The sequence below is a fragment of the Colletes latitarsis genome, chromosome 11 (genome assembly GCF_051014445.1).
Source record: "Colletes latitarsis isolate SP2378_abdomen chromosome 11, iyColLati1, whole genome shotgun sequence".
Taxonomy (NCBI): Eukaryota; Metazoa; Arthropoda; class Insecta; order Hymenoptera; family Colletidae; genus Colletes; species Colletes latitarsis.
Window position 1 is genome coordinate 18,782,451 of NC_135144.1, and position 17,620 is coordinate 18,800,070.

The following is a 17,620-nucleotide window of genomic DNA, read 5'->3' on the forward strand; positions in this document are numbered from 1 at the left end:
TTTTTTACGGCCCTCCATGCTTTCCCTTTGGCGTTTCTCCTATATCGTTATTTCGGTTTCCTGACGTGTCGTTCTCTTTCTTCTAGCCAGCGATTCCGGAGACGAAAGGTGAAATGCATTATTCGCCGCGAGATTTACGACCCGTGGAATGTATACCGAACGTGCGAGATGCCATCGAACAACCAAAATGGCGTCAATCACACTTACGAAACGTGATTTACGATTGGGAAAATTGGAGCACGTTGACGTTACCAAGCGAAAGTAAGCATTACTTTTCCGTTTATTACAGGTTTTCCACCGGTGAATTCAAGGTTTTGGTAATCAAGCTTTTCTGCAATATTGTTTTCCTAAGCTTTGTGTGATAGAAATAAAATTATTTAATAGCAATTGTGAATTAGTTACATATGGAATTCATAATTGTGAGGGCTTTGTGGAAAACAATGTAAATGCCAAAAAATCTGGTTTTTCAACAGAAAAAAAACTACGGCCTTTAATTAACAAAATTAAGTTTATTTTCATCATTACGTGTAAATACGATTACAATAACCTAAATGCGTCATTGTAACCCTTGTGTTGGTAATGCACAGGGTGTTCGGCCAATCCTGGGAAAAATTTTAATGGGGGATTCTAGAGGTCAAATTAAGATGAAAATCAAGAATACTAATTTGTTGATGGAGATTTCGTTAAAAAGTTATTAACGTTTAAAGTTTCGCTCGTACTGAATTTTTTTCTAGAAAGTGGGTAGGATTTCGAGGGTAGGTCTATTCACCAAAAATGATTGTAATTGATCCCTACAGCCAAAAATATTTTTTTTAAAACGATTTGTAATTTTTTAATTTTATCGAAAAATTTCACACCTTCTAGAATTTTTTTCTAGGAAATGATTAGAATTTCGGGGATATGTCCAATGACCAAAAATTATTGTAATTGACTCCTACAGCCAAAAATATTTTTTTTAGAACGATTTGAAATTTTTAATTTTGTCGGAAAATTTCACACCTTCTAGAATTTTTTTGTAGGAAATGATTAGGATTTCGGGGATATGTTCAATGACCAAAAATTATTGTAATTGACCCCTACAGCCAAAAATATTTTTTTTAGAACGATTTGAAATTTTTTTTTTTCGTCGAAAAATTTAGGCACCTACCCCGTCGATTTTTCTTAAAAATTCGTTTTTCATTTTTAGTAATTTTGTTTGACGCCCTATAGAAAAGTTGTCTAATACTTTTTTGTAGGTACCCATGAACTCTACTTCAGAAAAAAATTTCATTGAAATATATTCACTATTGTAAGAGTTATGGCTGTTTGAAAATTGGACCATTTTTATGGGGTTTTTCTCATTTTGCGGAGTCAAGGACCAAGTTTTCGGATATTTTTGCGATTTGTACATATTCTCTATCAAAATACGCGTAGTTTGCTTTTTTAAACATTAAAATCGTCCAATCCGTTCAGAAGTTATGACGTTTTAAAGATTCGCATGAAATTTCAGGGAAGCATTTCTGGCCTCACATTAGATTTTCGGTAAAGAATTTTTTTCTCGAAAATGCGTAGGATTTGGGGGGTATATGTAATGACCAAAAATGATTGCGATCGACTCTTGCAACCGAAAATATTTTTTCTAAAACGATTTGAAAAATTTTTTTTCTGCCAAAAAATTTCAACACCTACCCGATTTTTTTTCTCGAAGGTGGGTAGGATTTCAGAGATATATCTATTCACCAAAAATGCTTATAATTGACCCCTGCAACCAAAAATAATTTTTCCAAGAACGATTTGAAATTTTTGAATTTAATTGTTAATAACTTTTTAACGGAGCCTCCATCAACAAATTGGTATTCCTGATTTTCGCCTTATTTTGGCCTCCAGAATCCCCCATTAAAATTTTTCCCAGTGATGACCGAACACCCTGTATAGATTTGTGAAAAAAAAATTTGTAGAAAAATAGGCGTCACATCTTAGTTGCAGGAAGTACCAAAGGTACCTATTCGACTTAATTCTGTAAGTCCTGCAAATACTAAGATTGTAAAGCAATATTTTACATGTAAATATGTAATGTATGTGTAATTGAAAACTGTATGATAATCTATTGAGAATGTAGTGCTCTGAAACTCTTGTCCCCTACTGTAGATATCACGACGATAAGTTCTGGCATCGACGCAACAACTCGACTACTCAAATGCATCTGCCGTTTGTGCTTTAATATAGACTATTAAGCTTGGTTGTACGCGGTACGACCTTTCTTTGTGCGACACAATTCACCACAAAGGGGAACGAACACTGGGTATATTCGACAAGGTAAATGTATATAAGGTCACTTAAATTGCGATACCCTTTTCAAACAAAATACCGTAACGGGAATATTACAAAAAATTCTTTCAGAACAATTTTTAAAATTACAATTCTACAATTGTAATTAATACTTACTACAATACTACAATTGTAATCCTACAGTTCTCTTCGTTCAAAGAAAAATGGCGACTGCAATCATACTTTTTCGAATTCTTTAAAAATCACCCCAAAACGAGCCACTATCTCAGTCCCTTTCTAATTTTATTTATAATAATATTTAAGAACAATTTTCAGAATTGACCTGATGAAATAATTTTTAAAATCCTCCTACAACTCTGATCGTTCAAAGAAAAATGGCGACTGCGATCATAGTTTTTCGAATTCTTTAAAAATCACCCCAAAACGAGCCACTATCTCAGTCCCTTTCTAATTTTATTTATAATAATATTTAAGAACAATTTTCAGAATTGACCTGATGAAATAATTTTTAAAATCCTCCTACAACTCTGATCGTTCAAAGAAAAATGGCGACTGCGATCATAGTTTTTCGAATTCTTTAAAAATCACCCCAAAACGAGCCACTATCTCAGTCCATTTCTAATTTTATTTATAATAATATTTAAGAACAATTTTCAGAATTGACCTGATGAAATAATTTTTAAAATCCTCCTACAACTGATCGTTCAAAGAAAAATGGCGACTGGGATCATACTTTTTCGAATTCTTTAAAAATCACCCCAAAACGAGCCACTATCTCAGTCCCTTTCTAATTTTATTTATAATAATATTTAAGAACAATTTTCAGAATTGACCTGATGAAATAATTTTTAAAATCCTCCTACAACTCTGATCGTTCAAAGAAAAATGGCGACTGCGATCATACTTTTTCGAATTCTTTAAAAATCACCCCAAAACGAGCCACTATCTCAGTCTATTTCTAATTTTATTTATAATAATGTTCGAGAACGCGTAACAACGTATATTTATAATAATATTAAAAATGATATTCCGTACCAAACATGACTTGAATTTGTATTGGCCTGTGCTGGATGTTCTCGGGGAAGGTCGAAGCCTCTAAGCTCGACCTACCACATCCCATGCCACGTGGAACACCCTCCGTGAAACGTCACATTTTACAGAACTAATCCAAGCCCACACTAAATCTACGAGCAAGGAACGTTCGCAAATCCCGCAGATTCGTAGATCGTTTCGCGACGGCTGCACAAACACCAACTGAGACAGAATGGCAGAGCAGCGCCAAAGTTTACATCGCAATAACGTTCAGTTAAAATTATATTTCAAGCATATACCGTATCACGTGCTAGGTATAGATACAACGTTTCAAGGATTCGTCGAACAGCTGTTCGCGGGGCAACGAATTCTTCTAAATCAAAATTTTTTCATCGTTTACTGGTTGTATAATACACCCACTTCATCGTAGACACCATTTCGCATTTGGAAAAATTTTTTATAGGTTCTATAATTCGCCTATATAATTCTTCGTTAACATTAGTATTTTCTGAGAAAAAATTCCGAAAGTTTAATGTGGTTTGAAGACGTTTAGCGTGGTCAAATGTAGTCGAACGTGGTCAAACGTGGTCAGATGTGGTCAAATATGGAGTCAGAATGTCTTTAACAAACTCGACGAAGGCTACTCCGAGCTATTGCTAAAGTTTAAAGGCCAATAAACGTCCACGAAGATGAGCAACAACGACAGACAGGTAGAAACTGTCCTAAGAAAAAATTCCGAAAGTTTGATGTGGTTTGAAGACGTTTAGCGTGGTCAGACGTGGTCAAACGTGGTCAGAATGTCGTGAACGAATTCGTGCTCGGCCAGGTTCGATCCACAGCGAAAGCAATCGCATAGACGAAGGCTACCTCGAGCTAGAGCAAAAGTTTAAAGGCCAATAAACGTCCACGAAGACGAACAACGACGACAGACAGGGTGAAACCGTTTGGCGATCCCGTTCCCCTCGGATCGATGAACGAATTTCCGCGATTCGGCCATCGGGACCAGTGCAATATCGGCTCTGGCCGAGTCTCTCGCGCGCGGACTCGGAGCTCGCGTATTTATAGATGACACATTTAGGCCAGAACGGAGTTTGAACTATCTTTATTTTGGCAAGCCAACTCCTCTCTCCAGCCCCTCGACGTCTTCCTGACACCGGTCGACCTGGCTGCAATTAAAGCCACGAAATCGTCTGAAACATGAACAAGTGCGATTGTAATTTCGCCGGTTTAGAGTGACCCCCCCAGGGATCAGACGCTGTCAGAGAGGCATCGCCGGTTATTTCGGGTCGCTTGAACCGGTCGCAGCATTGCGGCAACGACGGTGTACCTTTGTTAACTCGCGTGTCAACCGAGTCCCGGTGTCCGTGTTCGTGTCACTGGGACGTCCGTGTGATCGATATTGGATTTCGCTAACCAATCTCCGAGCTCGACTCGCGAGATGAATAGACGAGGAAGTGGTTACACGTTAGATTGAACGGAGAGTTCGCGCGTATTTGGCGATACAGTCAGTCGCACGAGGACAGGGCACGACCTTCGGGTTACCGATTTTGTTTTTTTTAATTTTAACGTTAGATTCTGGAGGCCAAAATAAGACGAAAATCAAGAATACCAATTCGTTGATTAAGGCTTCGTTAACAAGTTATTAACGTTCAAAGTTGCACTTGTAAAACGGCAATCGGCGAACAGCTGCGCGCGATAGCGGAACTTTGAACGTTAATAACTTTTTAACGAAGCCTCGATCGACGAATTGGTATTCTTGATTTTCGTCTTATTTTGGCTCCCAGAATCTCACGTTAAAATTTTTCCCCAATCAACGCAATTACGTTTATTTTCAAATATTTCCCGACGATTTTAGAGCAAAAATATTATACATATCGCTTGTCTATAATACAATTCGTAAGATCTATTTGCGTTTAAGGGAAACAGTTACCTATGAGGTATAAGAAAAAATACTTTTATGTTACTAATTCTCGTGTTCTATTGGAAATTATACAATAGTGCTCAAGTTATCGATTTAACTTTTCGAACTTACGTATACAGCAGCATTAGTCGTCAGAGTAAGTTAATTGGAAGATGGAACTCCGAACATTAAAGACTCCGTCTGGTGTGTTAATACATAAAAATAGCACTAGCGTTTGAGTTATCATTCGCCCCATAAAGACACCGGGTTTTGTAGTAGACATGTAGGCGTCTGGCCCGATCCCAATCATGTCAAAGTATAAATGAGAATGACGCGTAGGCAGCAATTTCGAATCGGGCGATTAATTTCGACTATACTATGCTGGCGTTAGTTATTTCACCGAACTACGGATTTGCCTGTGGCGCTTAAATTTCGTTGGCCCAAGCAATAACGAACGCGTTTATTGACTTAAACAGCGCCAAACACGTTCAAACACCGGCGAACATAATCGAAAACAAACATTTTTTAATGTCGAGGATCGTTTTAAATGTTGAAAGGTTTGACTAGTCTGGCTGATGAAATTTTCCAATTTATTTGATTATCGCTTATAAAACTTGTTATTACTGATCGCAAAGTTGATTTTATTGCTGGTTGTTCCCAATCAAATGAAAGATTCTTCTTAGGAGAACGTTATCAACAAGTGTTTTGATCTTCTTTGATGAAGTTTTAGAAGTTTTCCGTGATGTACAGAATGTTTCTAAGAACTGGAGGAGCCATTCTTTAAATAAAAATAGAACGATACGACAAAGAATAAAAATAAAAATTGTCTTTCTCTGATCATATACTTTTTTTTTATAATTGCAACACTTGCTTTGTACAATTGCATCCTTTTAAAATGAAATCATTGTAATTTTGTTGATAAATCATTTTGCGTATTTCTTTTTAAATTTGAAACTATTTTAAAAATAGAACCGACACGCATTTATACAGGGTGTCCCGTAAATAGTGTAGGAGCCGGAAATGTGGGGTAGCTGAGACGATTCTGAACAACAATTTCCTTTGCAAAAATGTCGGATGGAGCTTCGTTTTTGAATTATTAACGAAAAACACTGACGAATCACGGCGCGTGCCTGCCGCGCGCTCAGGGCCGTCCGAACTAAGAGAGCCACCGTGTCGGGTAGGTAGCAAGATGTGCATCGGAGATACGTCGAGGAACGAATACAAATAATTAAAAATACTACCACTGCAACTGTTACCTCTGCAGATTGGATAAATCAGTCAGATAAATCGAATTTATTAATTATTTGTATTCGCTGTTTCCAAGAAAGAAGAAATAAAATGTGGGAAGATGCTCTCGGAATTTTTAGGAAATTAATTCTTCGCACCTGAGTGACGCTTCTCGCCAGAGTGTGTTAAAATTAAAATAAGAATTATTTTCAGAAAATTAAAATAAATACGGTAAGAACCATTTGTAATCGTTTGTTATTAAAAACTGTACTGGAAAAGCAGACTGGATTTGTGCGAACCGAAACATTTTTCGCATGCAAGGGGTTAATAGAGAATTAATTGAAATTCGCCTTACCCATTTACTTGCAAGTTGCAATAGGGCCAGTTAGTGCACCCCTGTCGATCATGGAAAGGTCGAAGACCCCAATAAAAATCAGCTGATGGGACGACCCGGTCACTGCACTCGCTTCTTACCCCGAAAACACTTTACAGTACGGTCACTAGCACTTTTCACTTTTACATTTTCGGGGTAAGAAGCGGGTGCAGTGACCGGGCCGTCCCATCAGCTGATTTTTATTGGGGTCTTCGACCTTTCCATGATCGACAGGGGTGCACTAACTGGCCCTATTGCAACTTGCAAGTAAATGGGTAAGGCGAATTTCAATTAATTCTCTATTAACCCCTTGCATGCGAAAAATGTTTCGGTACGCACAAATCCAGTCTGCTTTTCCAGTACAGTTTTTAATAACAAACGATTACAAATGGTTCTTACCGTATTTATTTTAATTTTCTGAAAATAATTCTTATTTTAATTTTAACACACTCTGGCGAGAAGCGTCACTCAGGTGCGAAGAATTAATTTCCTAAAAATTCCGAGAGCATCTTCCCACATTTTATTTCTTCTTTCTTGGAAACAGCGAATACAAATAATTAATAAATTCGATTTATCTGGCTGATTTATCCAATCAGCAAAGGTAACAGTTGCAGTGGTAGTATTTTTAATTATTTGTATTCGTTCCTCGACGTATCTCCGATGCACATCTTGCTACCTACCCGACACGGTGGCTCTCTTAGTTCGGACGGCCCTGAGCGCGCGGCAGGCACGCGTCGTGATTCGTCAGTGTTTTTCGTTAATAATTCAAAAACGAAGCTCCATCCGACATTTTTGCAAAGGAAATTGTTGTTCAGAATCGTCTCAGCTACCCCACATTTCCGGCTCCTACACTATTTACGGGACACCCTGTATATAGACTCAATTCTCGTCTCTTGGCGTACTCGAGATCCGACAGTATTCATAACCCACGTTGACCTCGTCAGGTTCATTAGGGGCCCCAGAGCCTCATTATTTCGTTAATAACTCATTGACATGATTGAATTAATGCGTGATATTTTAAGTAATCCTCTCTTTTAACCCGTTTAATCATGCACCACGTTCCTACATTGTCTTGAATCGACTGATATTCAAAAGATTCAAAAAGATTGTTTTCAATTCAATTCATTGAAATGTAATAACCTCAAAATAGAGAATACAATTTCTAAAATAAAGAATAAATTTTATAGAATGTTATTGATATACAAAAACATAAGAAATATTTAAAGTAAGATAGGAGTTATTATACAGGTTGTTCGACCAGAGGCCAAAATAAGACGAAAATCAAAATATTTTCGGTTGCAGAGGTCAATTACAATAATTTTTGATCATTGGACATATCCCCGAAATCCTAATCATTTCCTAGAAAAAAATTCGACAAGGTGTGAAATTTTTCGACAAAATTAAAAAATTACAAATCGTTCTAAAAAAAATATGTTTGGCTGTAGGGGTCAATTACAATCATTTTTGGTCATTAGGCATATCCCCGAAATCCTACTCATTTCCTAGAAAAAAATTCGACAAGGTGTGAAATTTTTCGACAAAATTAAAAAATTACAAATCGTTCTAAAAAAAATATGTTTGGCTGTAGGGGTCAATTACAATCATTTTTGGTCATTGGACATATCCCCGAAATCCTAATCATTTCCTAGAAAAAAATTCTAGAAGGTGTGAAATTTTTCGACAAAATTAAAAAATTACAAATCGTTCTAAAAAAAATATGTTTGGCTGTAGGGGTCAATTACAATCATTTTTGGTCATTAGGCATATTCCCGAAATCCTACTCATTTCCTAGAAAAAAATTCGACAAGGTGTGAAATTTTTCGACAAAATTAAAAAATTACAAATCGTTCTAAAAAAAATATGTTTGGCTGTAGGGGTCAATTACAATCACTTTTGGTCATTAGGCATATCCCCGAAATACTACTCATTTCCTAGAAAAAAATTCGACAAGGTGTGAAATTTTTCGACAAAATTAAAAAATTACAATCGTTCTAAAAAAAATATGTTTGGCTGTAGGAGTCAATTACAATCATTTTTGGTCATTAGGCATATCCCCGAAATCCTAATCATTTCCTAGAAAAAAATTCTAGAAGGTGTGAAATTTTTCGACAAAATTAAAAAATTACAAATCGTTCTAAAAAAAATATGTTTGGCTGTAGGGGTCAATTACAATCATTTTTGGTCATTGGACATATCCCCGAAATCCTAATCATTTCCTAGAAAAAAATTCTAGAAGGTGTGAAATTTTTCGACAAAATTAAAAAATTACAAATCGTTCTAAAAAAAATATGTTTGGCTGTAGGGGTCAATTACAATCATTTTTGGTCATTAGGCATATTCCCGAAATCCTACTCATTTCCTAGAAAAAAATTCGACAAGGTGTGAAATTTTTCGACAAAATTAAAAAATTCCAAATCGTTCTAAAAAAAATATGTTTGGCTGTAGGGGTCAATTACAATCACTTTTGGTCATTAGGCATATCCCCGAAATACTACTCATTTCCTAGAAAAAAATTCGACAAGGTGTGAAATTTTTCGACAAAATTAAAAAATTACAAATCGTTCTAAAAAAAATATGTTTGGCTGTAGGTGTCAATTACAATCATTTTTGGTCATTAGGCATATCCCCGAAATCCTAATCATTTCCTAGAAAAAAATTCTAGAAGGTGTGAAATTTTTCGACAAAATTAAAAAATTACAAATCGTTCTAAAAAAAATATGTTTGGCTGTAGGGGTCAATTACAATCATTTTTGGTCATTAGGCATATCCCCGAAATCCTACTCATTTCCTAGAAAAAAATTCTAGAAGGTGTGAAATTTTTCGACAAAATTAAAAAATTACAAATCGTTCTAAAAAAAATATGTTTGGCTGTAGGGGTCAATTACAATAATTTTTGGTCATTGGACATATCTCCGAAATCCTACTCATTTCCTAGAAAAAAAATTCAGTACTGGCGAAACTTCAAACGTTAATAACTTTTTAACGGAATCTCCATCAACAAATTAGTATTCTTAATTTTCATCTTATTTTAGCCTCTAGAATCTCCCATTAAAATTTTTCCCAGGAGAGGCCGAACTGTATTTAGGGATTGAGGCAATCCTCTACAAAGCTCTCATTTCATTAATTCTATTAATAAGAATAGGAATTTGCATAAAGATATCTACCCATTAGTGACATCTAAGATTATTCAGTATTCTTCATTTAATGTAAATCAATTTAAAATTGTTTTTAATTTAATCCATTGAAATGTAATAACCTCAAAATTAAGAATACAATGTCCAAAATAAAGAATAAGTTTTATAGAATGTCATTGATATACAAAAATATAAGAAATACTTAATAGAGGTTATTATTTTTAGCGATCGAGGCAACTCTCTATAAAGCTCCCATTTCATTAACTCTATTAATAAAAATCTGAATTTGTCTAGTCTAGATACCAAAGCGTAAATGTTGCAGATACAACTAAGTTTCTAACTTTAACGAACGTTCGTGTAAAGTTTCATTAAAATTGGCACTGTAACGCTCGTTACATACATGTTCTCCGTTGACCAGTGCAATCTATAATTATAAAGCAAGGTAAATAGTAGTAAAGCAGGTTAATAACATTTTCGGTGCTAAAATTAGGCGGAACCGTAAAGGATTTTGCAGACGCTGACAAAGTTTGCTTAACAGCGGCCGGTCGAGCGGTCGAAGCTCCGGTATTCAATACAAATGGCGCATTCCAAACTGCGCGGGAAGGTTTGGACGATGGCGGAGAGTCGGGCCAGCTGGAGCAACAAACAACGGGTTCGATTGTACAATGCGCCCCGTGTGCAGCTATCTGCTAGGAACGTCTCGTCGGGGAACGCCCGAATGTTCGCAAAGGTGGCGAATAACGCCGCGGAGGACCACGGAGCAACGCGTTACATAAATAAATACAGAACAGAGTCGCGACAGCGTCGTGTTGCCCTGTTCCTCTTGTCGCGAAACCACCGAAATAAATGGACCACCGCTTCCTGTAATCCGAGATCGCGAAGAACACTTTTCTAGGATACGCAATACGCACTGCTTGCTAGGAAAAATGCTCGATGACAGAGAGTTTAGCTTAGGGGTTTCTAATCTAGAATCTTAAAAAAATTGATTTTTTAAAATATCTTTCTTTTTTAACTATTGCTCAACGGCAGAGTTTTGCTTGAAAACTTCTAATCTAGAATCTTATTAAAAATTCATTTTTTTTGTAATTATAAAGGAAATGCTATATACAAGGTGTACGGCCACCCCTGGGATAAATTTAGATATAAAAATTTGTGAAAGACAGACTTCAGTTTGATTGCTTTCGTTCATTGCTGTTATTCAGTTAATTCCCTTTGTTTTATTATAAGTTAATTATTACCAAACGAATTGATTTTCATACAAAAATTATTAAATAATAGAATGAAAAAATATTGAATTTAAATATGGTGGTTGTAAAAATTAAAATCTAATGAAATAAATCGGTGTAAATCTTAGATTCAACTATTTATTCAGTTTACGTTTATTTAACGTCTAATGACAAAGGCGCGGCTAGACCGGCGCGGTCAACGTCGGTTTATAGTAACGCATAAATTTGGCCCTCCGTAAACGAATCCGTGCCAGAACAGGCCGACATTTCGCTCTGGTTTCATTTACGTTTCCGCGATCGGTGAATCTATAGATAAAATCGCGCGTCCACGCGTCGTTTCGTCCGCAGTTAACGTTCACCGGGTCTGCGAAACAGCTGCTGTTGTAAACCCGGCTTTTAATTCCGCGTCGCATTCTGCGCGACGCGCGATAACGCGTCTGCTGCGCATCTTGCACGCGGCTTCGAGATCTCGAGATAATCGAAACAGTCGTTCGACGCGCGGTATTAATTAAACACCACAGACCAGCTTCTGTGACGCGTCGTCGGGGAATCGAGACGACCATAACGCACAAAGAATTTCTCGAACGTCTTCTCGTGCGACGAACATGTGGCAACGAATTTCCCGAGATCGGGATCCGCGTTCGCGTGGAATCCATTTTGCTTTTCATGGTTCCGTTTTACGATCGCCATCGGCTGCTTGGAATTATTGGCACGCGAAAACGTTTAATAATAGACGCTTTAATAGCTCTGTATTAGGAAATAGATACTTGAAATTCTTAATCAATAAAATCGTAGTGCAATAACTTGTAAGTTATTTTAAATATTGCATCAGGTCATTTCGTATGTTCTATGCACTCGAATTCTACGTATCAACAATTCATAAACATTTCGCAGCCATTCTAATTAGAAATTCGAGCTCACGTAAACGGTATACGATTTGGAATCTCGACTGCCCAGGCTCACGTAAGCAAAGTACCATAATGAGAAAGAAATTTTGTGAAATTTTTTTTACGGAAATATAAATAAATTAATTGTTGCTGGAATTAATTAATAATGATTTTTCTGCTGGCCTCCATTGGCCTCTGTTAACATATGACGATTACTACTAGCTACTGCCAACCTCTCCCGGTTTTGTTGAATGTTAACGTATGCGCAAAAGGGTTGAAAGTGTTTTGTTCGAGAAGGAATGGGTAACCAGGCACAACGAAACGAATGGTTGTGAAAGACAGACGTGATTCTTACATGATACTAATTTGTGTAAAAAGATTGTGTGCCTGGCGTGTTTCAAATTCGTTTATATGTATAATCACTTATACATTTGTTCCAAATACAATTCTCTTTGTTAAATCCTACGTATTGTCGTCAAAAAGGTTCAGCACCTGAAACGGTCTGTCTAGCAGCGCAGTTGTCAACTAACGAGTCGGTCATCAGCTGTTAGAGACGTCGATAGAGGGACAATTGCTTAAGGGAAATGACCAATGGAGGTAGTTTCGCTAGGGAAAGAGGAAGGTAACTGATCGCTCCATTGTCAGCCCCAATATCGGTGGCCTGTCGTTAAACCAATCAGCTAATCTACCGCGACCATCTGTACGTGACACGTTCCGTCCGAGGCTGGGCTATATAAGTAATAAATACGTCTCTGTAACCGATTCTTACGCAACGATCTGCCTCGATCGTAGACCGTAAAATTGTATCCGGTCCATACTGACGATCGAGTCGACTATTGCTCTCGCATCAGCGACATTAAAACAATAACGAGTCGCTGATCTTCGAATCACAATGGATACTTTAACGGATCATTTACGAAGATGAACTGTTCCAAACGTTGATACGTTCTTTGGTTTTCAATTGTTGTAATTTCTTGAAAAATTTTAATGGATATATGATACATTGCAAATGAAAGAATTTCATCATGTACAAAATTTAGATTTTCATTTATATTATTTCATATATTATTTCGATTATAGTATTTTCATTTATACAGCAAAGTTAAGAGAAGTTAATGTTCTACTCTTTAACGACTACGGGCGATAGTAAAGTTCTGAAAAGTGGATAATAATTGTTCTGAGGGATTTTTATCTAGCAAAAATAGAGTTAAAAATCGAATGGAATTTTGTGAAGTTTTCTATTGTTTACTGTTTGAGATTCTCCTGCAGAATTAATATGCTTCTATCGTTACGAATTTAAGAAAATTTTCGTACGGTACACGCAGTCGATATTACGGTAAAATATTAAATGTGCAAACGGGAAGTGTAGAATCTTTACTCACCATTCATCAGTGGCATTGTTTGGCTCATCGTAATATCCTGCAACGACATGCTTGAACTGTAACAGTAAACAAAAACAACAATCAATTACGATTACGTAATTTATATTTCACCTTAAAGGTGCATAAATTCTTGAAAGTAAGTTTATGGACGATTATTAAGACTGTGAACATTAATTTCGCTTAATAATTTTTATATTGTTTAATGTTACATGAAAATTGAAATATTCAATTGAAGAAAAAAAGAAAAAGAAATGTATTTGTTATAAAACTTTCCAATGCTGCATAACATTCTTAATTATACAGAGTGTTCCCCGTCAACCCTGAGAAAAATTTTAATGGGAGATTATAGAGGCCAAAATAAGATGAAAATCAAGAATACCAATTTGTTGATTGAGGCTTCGTTAAAAAGTTATTAACGTTTAAAGTTTCACCCGTACTGAATTTTTTTCTCGAAAATGCGCAGGATTTCGGGGGTATGTTTATTCACCAAAAATGATTGTAATTAACCCCCGCACCCGAACATAATTTTTCCAGAACGATTTGAAATTTTTTAATTTTGTCGAAAAATTTCACACCTTCTCGAATTTTTTTCTACAAAGTGGATAGGATTTCGGGGGTATCTCTATTGAGCAAAAATGATTGTAATTGACCCCTCTAGGTAAAAATAATTTTTCTAGAACGATTTGAAATTTTTTTTTTCATCGAAAAATTTGGGCACCTACCCCCTGTCGATTTTTCTTAAAAATTCGTTTTTCATTTTTAGTAATTTTGTTTGACGCCCTACAGAAAAGTTGTCTAATACTTTTTTGTAGGTACCCATAAGCTCTACTTCAGAAAAAAGTTTCATTGAAATATATTCACAATTGTAGGAGTTATGGCTGTTTGAAAATTGGACCATTTTTATGGGGTTTTTTTCATTTTGCGGGGTCAAGAACCAACTTTTCGCGACCAAAATACGCGTAGTTTGCTTTTTTAAACATTAAAATCGTCCAATCCGTTCAAAAGTTATGACGTTTTAAAGATTCGCATGAAATTTCTGGGAAGCATTTCTGGCCTGAAATTAGATTTTCGGTAAGGAATTTTTTTCTCGAAACTGAGTAGGATTTCGAGGGTATGTGTAATGACCAAAAATGATTGTAATTGACCCCCGCAACTGGAAATAATTTTTCCAGAACGATTTGAAATTTTTTTTTTTCGCCGAGTTTAGGCATCTAATTAGATTTTCAGTAAGGAATTTTTTTCTCGAAACTGAGTAGGAATTCGAGGGTATGTGTAATGACCAAAAATGATTGTAATTGTCCCCCGCAACCGAAAATAATTTTTCCAGAACGATTTGTTATTTTTTAATTTAATTTTTTAATAACTTTTTAACGAGGCCTCAGTCAAGAAATTGATATTCTTGATTTTCGTCTTATTTTTGCCTCTAGAATCTCCCATTAAAATTTTTTCCCATGCCGGACACCCTGTATAGGGCTTGAGTTAACGATTTCGCGAAAAGGCGTATGGACTGTTTGAAAAGCGCCCGGGGATCGGATATTCCAGACAGCGCGGGGCTTACAAATAATAGCAGAACTCTTAGAACTTGTTAAGATCAGCGACAACTCGGCTGAAGGGGACGTTATCCCGTTAATTACTCATTTCGCGTTTCAACGGTGGCCAGCAGGAATAGCGTTTTGATGAAATCTAAATTAAACCTTTCTGGAAATTCTGCATTTCCTTATTGCTTTCGCGTAGTTTGAAGTTGCCGTGGCCATTATAAATTACCAACGTGTCATGGAAACGGTTTTACATCACGTTGAGCCCACCGGTTCGTTCGAACGACGAGGATCGCAATCAAAATCTGGGTCGTATTTAATTATAACGAATCGCTTCTTAAGAATCATATTCCCCTGCGCTAAGTGAAAAGACCAAGTACAGTCGACCCTCCTATAACACGGTCGATTCGTCGTGCGTTGCATCGAAACCGTGTTATCATTCAAATAACCATAAATATAGCGTTGCTACAATTTTCGAGAACTTTGAATTATTAATTAACGAATGATTTCTAATTTTTAATAATATTACGATTAATAGTATACAGAGTGTTTGGCCACCCCTGGGGAAAATATTAATGGGGGATTCTAGAGGCCAAAATAAGACGAAAATCAAGAATACCAATTTGTTGATGGAGGCTTCGTTAAAAAATTATTAACAATTAAATTAAAGAATTTCAAATCGTTCTGGAAAAATTGTTTTCAATTGCGGGGGTCAATTACAATCATTTTTGGTCATTACACATACCTTCGAAATCCTACCCATTTTCTAGAAAAAAATTCGAGAAGGTATGAAATTTTTCGACGGAAAAAAAAAATTTCAAATCGTTTTGGAAAAATTATTTTCGGTTGCAAGTGTCAATTGCAATCATTTTTGGTCATTACACATATCCCCGAAATCCTACGCACTTTCGAGAAAAAAATTCCTTACCGAAAATCTAATTAAGTGATTGACAAAAAAAAAAAAAAATTTTCAAATCGTTCTGGAAAAATTATTTTCGGTTGCAAGGGTCAATTGCAATCATTTTTGGTCATTACACATATCCCCGAAATCCTACGCACTTTCGAGAAAAAAATTCCTTACCGAAAATCTAATTAGATGACTGACAAAAAAAAAAAAATTTTTCAAATCGTTCTGGAAAAATTATTTTCGGTTGCAAGGGTCAATTGCAATCATTTTTGGTCATTACACATACCCCCGAAATCCTACGCACTTTCGAGAAAAAAGTTCGAGAAGGTGTGAAATTTTTCGACGAAAAAAAAAAATTTCAAATCGTTTTGGAAAAATTATTTTCGGTTGTAAGAGTTAATTACAATCATTTTTGGTCATTACACATACCCCCGAAATCTTGCGCATTTTCGAGAAAAAAATTCAGTACGGACTGAACTTTAAACATTAATAACTTTATAACGAAGCTTCCATCAACAAATTGGTATTCTTGATTTTTGTCTTATTTTGGCCTCTAGAATCATTCAAATTTTTCCCAGGGGTGGTCGAACACCCTGTATAAAGTGTTGTAATTCTACCTAATTTACGCAATGCATTGACCGAAGGAAATTTTTAAAAGAAAAAATTAAATGAAAATAGTCAAATCATTACATTGAAGCTTATAATAATTTCAAAAAATAAAAACTAATATAAAATTGAATGTGTGATAACGTGTCTTAGAAGTTTGAATAGCATTTTGCATCGCAATAAAAATGAATGCTATAGCGAACGTTATTATGTATAATATGGCGCATATAACAAGGTTCTAAGGCTTCATAAACGAAATTCGAGGATTATTCAATAATATGTATCGTTCTTACGATATATTTATTTTACGAACTTATGGGACGACCCAGTATTTATAAGAGACATTGAAATGGACACTGGACGATATTTTGTAAAATAATTAAACCGGTTTTTCCGCGGTAATACCGCAGGTACGAGGGATTCCCATTAAGGGTGGAGAAACGAGGCCCAAATGATTTCAGGTAGAATGCTTCGATGCCCTATTGTGCACATTCGTACAATTAGGTTTGTTCCCAGGTATTAGTAGTGGTATTAAGGTGGTGGATTTCGTTAAATTGTTTCGACCGAATGGAACTTCGTAAGCACTCGTCATTCGTGTTTCTTGAATCGGTGTATTGCCACGCTTCAAAGGACAATAAAATGGAAAATCTCGGTTTGCTTTAAGAATGCTTCATCCCTCGAATAGAAACGAAACGTCGTAAAGCAATAAACGAGGTTCGAATATTATAAAATTCACCAACGCGGGCGGAACGATTCTCTTCGAGTTGCAACTTCTATGAAAATCGCTGGTAGGCAATGATAATTCGGTAAATTACTAATGATGACTCAGCACGGTCTAATATTTACGTTCAAGATTGTCAAGTTATCAGAAAGTGAGAATTTAAAGATAGCACACGTCGCGAGCGTATGATAAAAATTACTACAAACTTGTCATCAGATTTCGATATTATGTGACAACTTTGAAAAATAACATTCATCAAAGGGATTCATTAAACTGCAGCTCCTGTGGAAACATACCATTGACGATAAATCAGATTCTGTACGAATGCAGAGAATCGCGACCAGGTCAGATCTGTGGCACAAAATTTAACGATACAATTGTGAGAAACAGCATTCGTAAGGGTAGGATTCTCAGTGCTTAAA

At 36.0% G+C, this 17,620-nt stretch overlaps 2 protein-coding genes across 8 annotated transcripts in view; one reads left to right on the forward strand and one right to left on the reverse strand.

The window, feature by feature from the left end:
• Window positions 1-17,620, forward strand: part of Lim3 (Lim3 homeobox protein) — a 144,487-nt gene that overhangs the window by 115,726 nt on the left and 11,141 nt on the right. For all 3 annotated transcript variants that reach the window (XM_076778945.1, XM_076778946.1, XM_076778947.1), the window contains 2 exons: window positions 87-261; window positions 2,128-2,295. The gene's annotated coding sequence lies outside the window, so the exon portion shown is untranslated. The remainder of the gene's footprint in view (window positions 1-86; window positions 262-2,127; window positions 2,296-17,620) is intronic.
• Window positions 1-17,620, reverse strand: part of Cnn (phosphodiesterase 4D interacting protein centrosomin) — a 50,061-nt gene that overhangs the window by 19,898 nt on the left and 12,543 nt on the right. For 4 of the 5 annotated variants that reach the window (XM_076778942.1, XM_076778941.1, XM_076778944.1 and 1 more), the window contains exon 2: window positions 13,430-13,485. In XM_076778942.1, the coding sequence (XP_076635057.1) occupies window positions 13,430-13,485 (56 nt within the window). Of the gene's footprint in view, window positions 1-3,303; window positions 3,518-13,429; window positions 13,486-17,620 lie in introns of those variants that run through there. The other variant, XM_076778943.1, reaches the window with a different exon arrangement.